General features: G+C 39.4%; 1 protein-coding gene across 1 annotated transcript; it reads left to right on the top strand.

Moving 5' to 3' along the window:
- The first annotated feature begins 299 nt into the window (after positions 1-299).
- On the top strand, positions 300-1,244 carry LOC123785301 (olfactory receptor 5G9). The gene has a single exon (XM_045787030.2). The coding sequence runs from the start codon at positions 300-302 to the stop codon at positions 1,242-1,244; it is 945 nt and encodes a 314-aa protein (XP_045642986.2).
- Positions 1,245-3,468: the final 2,224 nt, after the last annotated feature.

Raw genomic sequence — 3,468 nt, 5'->3', positions numbered from 1 at the left:
ATAATGCATTTTCTTTTAATATGTAAACATGTAAATGTGGTGAGTAATTTTATAGGTTTTCAAATGGTGACCCAATTCTTAGTTCTAATTTTCCCTTTAAAACATTTAAGCCATATTGCTTTTAAGAACTTTACTATATTTGATTTGTTAGCATTTAATTTAGTTTCTTTTTATATCAATGTTCCCAAATTGGATCTGTAGTCTCTTTTCTTAAGTATTATGTTATGCTTTTAAATTATTTAAAGTTGTATGCATTACCTATTTTCTGTTTTTCTCACTCTAGAAGACCAAGACAACCAATGGCCAATGGGAACTATACAAGAATCACAGAGTTTATTTTCATAGGCTTAAAATATCATCCTCGGATGCAAGTCTTCCTTTTCTTGCTCTTTCTACTTTTTTACCTTGTTACCATGACAGGAAACTTGGGTATGATTATTCTTATCCAGATGGATTCCCGCCTTCACACGCCCATGTACTTTTTTCTCAGTCACCTGTCCTTTGTGGACATCTGCTTCTCATCAGTGGTGGGTCCCAAGATGCTCAGTGACTTCTTTGCTGAAAGGAAGGCCATCTCCTTCCTGGGCTGTGCTTTGCAGCAATGGTTCTTTGGGTTCTTTGTGGCCATCGAGTGCCTTCTGCTGGCGTCCATGGCCTATGACCGCTATGTGGCCATCTGTAATCCGTTGTTGTATTCCGTTACCATGTCGCAGAGACTTTGCATACAGCTGGTGGTTGGACCCTATACTGTTGGGTTCCTGAGCACCATGACTCATACAACAGCTGCTTTCCGGCTTCCCTTTTGTCGCTCCAACATTATCAAACATTTCTTCTGTGACATGTCTCCCCTTCTTTCTCTGGTATGTGCTGACACCCGGATCAATAAATTGTTGGTTTTCATTGTGGCTGGAGCCGTCCTGGTTGTCAGTAGCCTGACCATTATAATCTCCTATTTTTACATCCTTACTGCCATCCTGAGGATCCGCTCCGCCGATGGGAGGCGCAAAGCCTTTTCCACCTGCTCCTCCCATCTCACCGCGGTGTCCATCTTATACGGGACTCTCTTCTTTATCTATGTGCGGCCAGGTGCCATTTTTTCTCTGGACGTCAATAAAGTGGTGTCGGTGTTCTACACCGCGGTGATCCCCATGTTGAATCCTCTCATCTACAGCCTGAGAAATAAAGAAGTGAAAGCTGCCATGCGTAGAACGATCGTCAGGAGGCAGCTTTGCATTAGAAGCTAAGTTCCAGTCTGCAATACAACATAGATAAAAGGAGAAGCTTCTAGACATGGTTCGTCTACCTGGTCATCATCCGAAGATGCCAACTATTTCTTTAAAGCTCCATTTCAGTTGTGTGCGTGTGGATGATAAAAATCCCCACTCACCCAGAGTCAGAGGAATTCTGTTTCGTCAAATGATTTCATTATTGGGCATAAGATAAAAATCTAATAAGTGTTGGATCATCTAGCGACTAATACTATGGCACTAGTTGGACCAATATACGTGTCCAGACCAGGTGAGAGTCATTGGAATGACGTATAGGACCCCCATTCCTAAACACAGAATTGAAAATAGCAAACAGAACATGTCATTTAGCCACAAATGATTTGTTTTTTAACTAAAGGAACTCCTCATATCATATTCCTTTAAATATCTTTTAGGCTGATTTTCTTTATTCTTGCTTTTAAGAATACTGTGTCACAATCACTACAGAAAAAAGCAAATACAGACAAGCAAAAGGTGTACAATATTGATGATACAAAACTTATATTCCTATTCTTCCACTAACTGACAAGTGATGCAAGAGAAGTCTCTCTAGCTAATTGACTCTGAAGTTGTTCCAACTATTACTTTAATATCTGATATTTAGTTTTTTCTATTTCCCTCAGACAAAAATAAATGGGCGTCGCTTATTATAGAAATTAGAAATAAAATGCAAACAGGTGAATGGCAGAACAAGCAAACACTAAAATATCAAAGCCAATAGGTGTTGAGAAATGAGAGGTAAAGTAAAATGCCTAAAATATATATATCTTATTTTCATATTAGTCTTTTTTGTTGTTCCAAATTAGAAAAAAAAGAAATACAATAGAATGAAGTTTAAAATATATTTTAACATCTTTCCGTCCCTTGTAAAACATTTGAACAATTCAAGTGGTATTATAATTAGTTCAGAGAAGAGAAAATGATTTTTGAAGTGGTTTTGTTTTGTTTTGTTTTGTTTTGTTTGGGTGCAAGCTCGAGTCTGCAGGCGTTTGAGCCCTGATTGCTGAGTGTGATCTAAAAATAGAAAGTTTATCTCTAAATTATAGAAAGATACAGGGGGAAAAAGCAGAGTGAAACATGCGTCAGGAATGATACAGGGAGAACTAAAGTATAAATGTATGTCGAGTCTGTGCCCTAATAAATTTCGTGGTGGGGTTAAGCAAAGGCTTTCTTTGGCAGTATTGATGGAATGATGGTGTCCCAGCCATTCCTTCTTGGGATCATGACCCTGCTGGGAATGTTGCAGTTATTCTAAGCATAGCACTTTGCAAAGACTGGCATAGAGTGGTTGGAGTTCAGAGGGAGCGAGCAGGTTGTGGAGGAAACTGAACACCAAGACAACGAAGTGGTCTACAGGCTGGCGATAATCATGGTTTCAGTGAGGCAACGGTCTCAGACAGCAGGAATGAGTCATGGGCTAGAAAATGAGAGAGACAGAACTAGTGCCAATGGGAGGCTCTGAAAAGGATTCAGATGTTAGCTCAGAAATTTCTTCCGTTTAATATCCATCATTTATTTATTTTTGAAATAATTAATTCAATGAAGGTTGGGATCAACACTGTCAGATGTGTGTGTTTGCTGCCAGTGGTGAAGTAAGTGATTTCTTTTTCTCTTGCTGCAAGGAAAATTATGCATGTTTTAGGCTGTGTCTTTATAGCACAGATCCTGTACTGAAGGAAGGTTCTTGAGCATTCTCTTGTTTGTTTTTGTTTTTGTTTTCCCCCCTCCCAGTGAGTATTTTGGCAGTAGAATCTCTAATTTCTAAGTTTAATCCTACCAGGTACTGTTTTCTCTATACTTTTGGACCAGGAAAGTTATGCAACATTAAAAAAAAAAAAAACACAAAAAAAAACAAAAAAAAAAAAACTACACAAAGCATCCCAAACCTTTTTCACCTAAGTTATTGGGACCCAGGTAGCTTTGGTTCAGCCTGGGGTCCAGAGGGAGTTTTGTGAGCCCCATGTGTCCTCTGGCGTGAGTGATGGGACACATAACTCATCTGAAGCCATCTGGGAGAAGGAAAGCTACCTAAGGGTAAGGGCAGGGAATTCATTCACAGTCCTTCAGTGGCCACTCTGTCTTAGCACAAATTGATCCAGATCACAACCCAGCATCCTCCTCCCATAATACTTGACTTTTGCAGCTTTGGGGGGCTGTGGTATTGGACAAATAATGTGGGTCACAAAGTCTTAGATTTTGT

This window comes from Ursus americanus, chromosome 24, assembly GCF_024610735.1.
Source record: "Ursus americanus isolate L20-20 chromosome 24, mUrsAme1.1.p, whole genome shotgun sequence".
NCBI lineage: Eukaryota > Metazoa > Chordata > Mammalia > Carnivora > Ursidae > Ursus > Ursus americanus.
Note: the sequence above shows the minus strand (reverse complement) of the source record. Positions and strands in the feature narration are given on the sequence as shown.

What these genes read in the sequence shown, in the direction of transcription:
- LOC123785301 (XM_045787030.2), top strand. Translation starts at nt 300, where the DNA reads ATGGCCAATGGGAACTATACAAGAATCACAGAGTTTATTTTCATAGGC.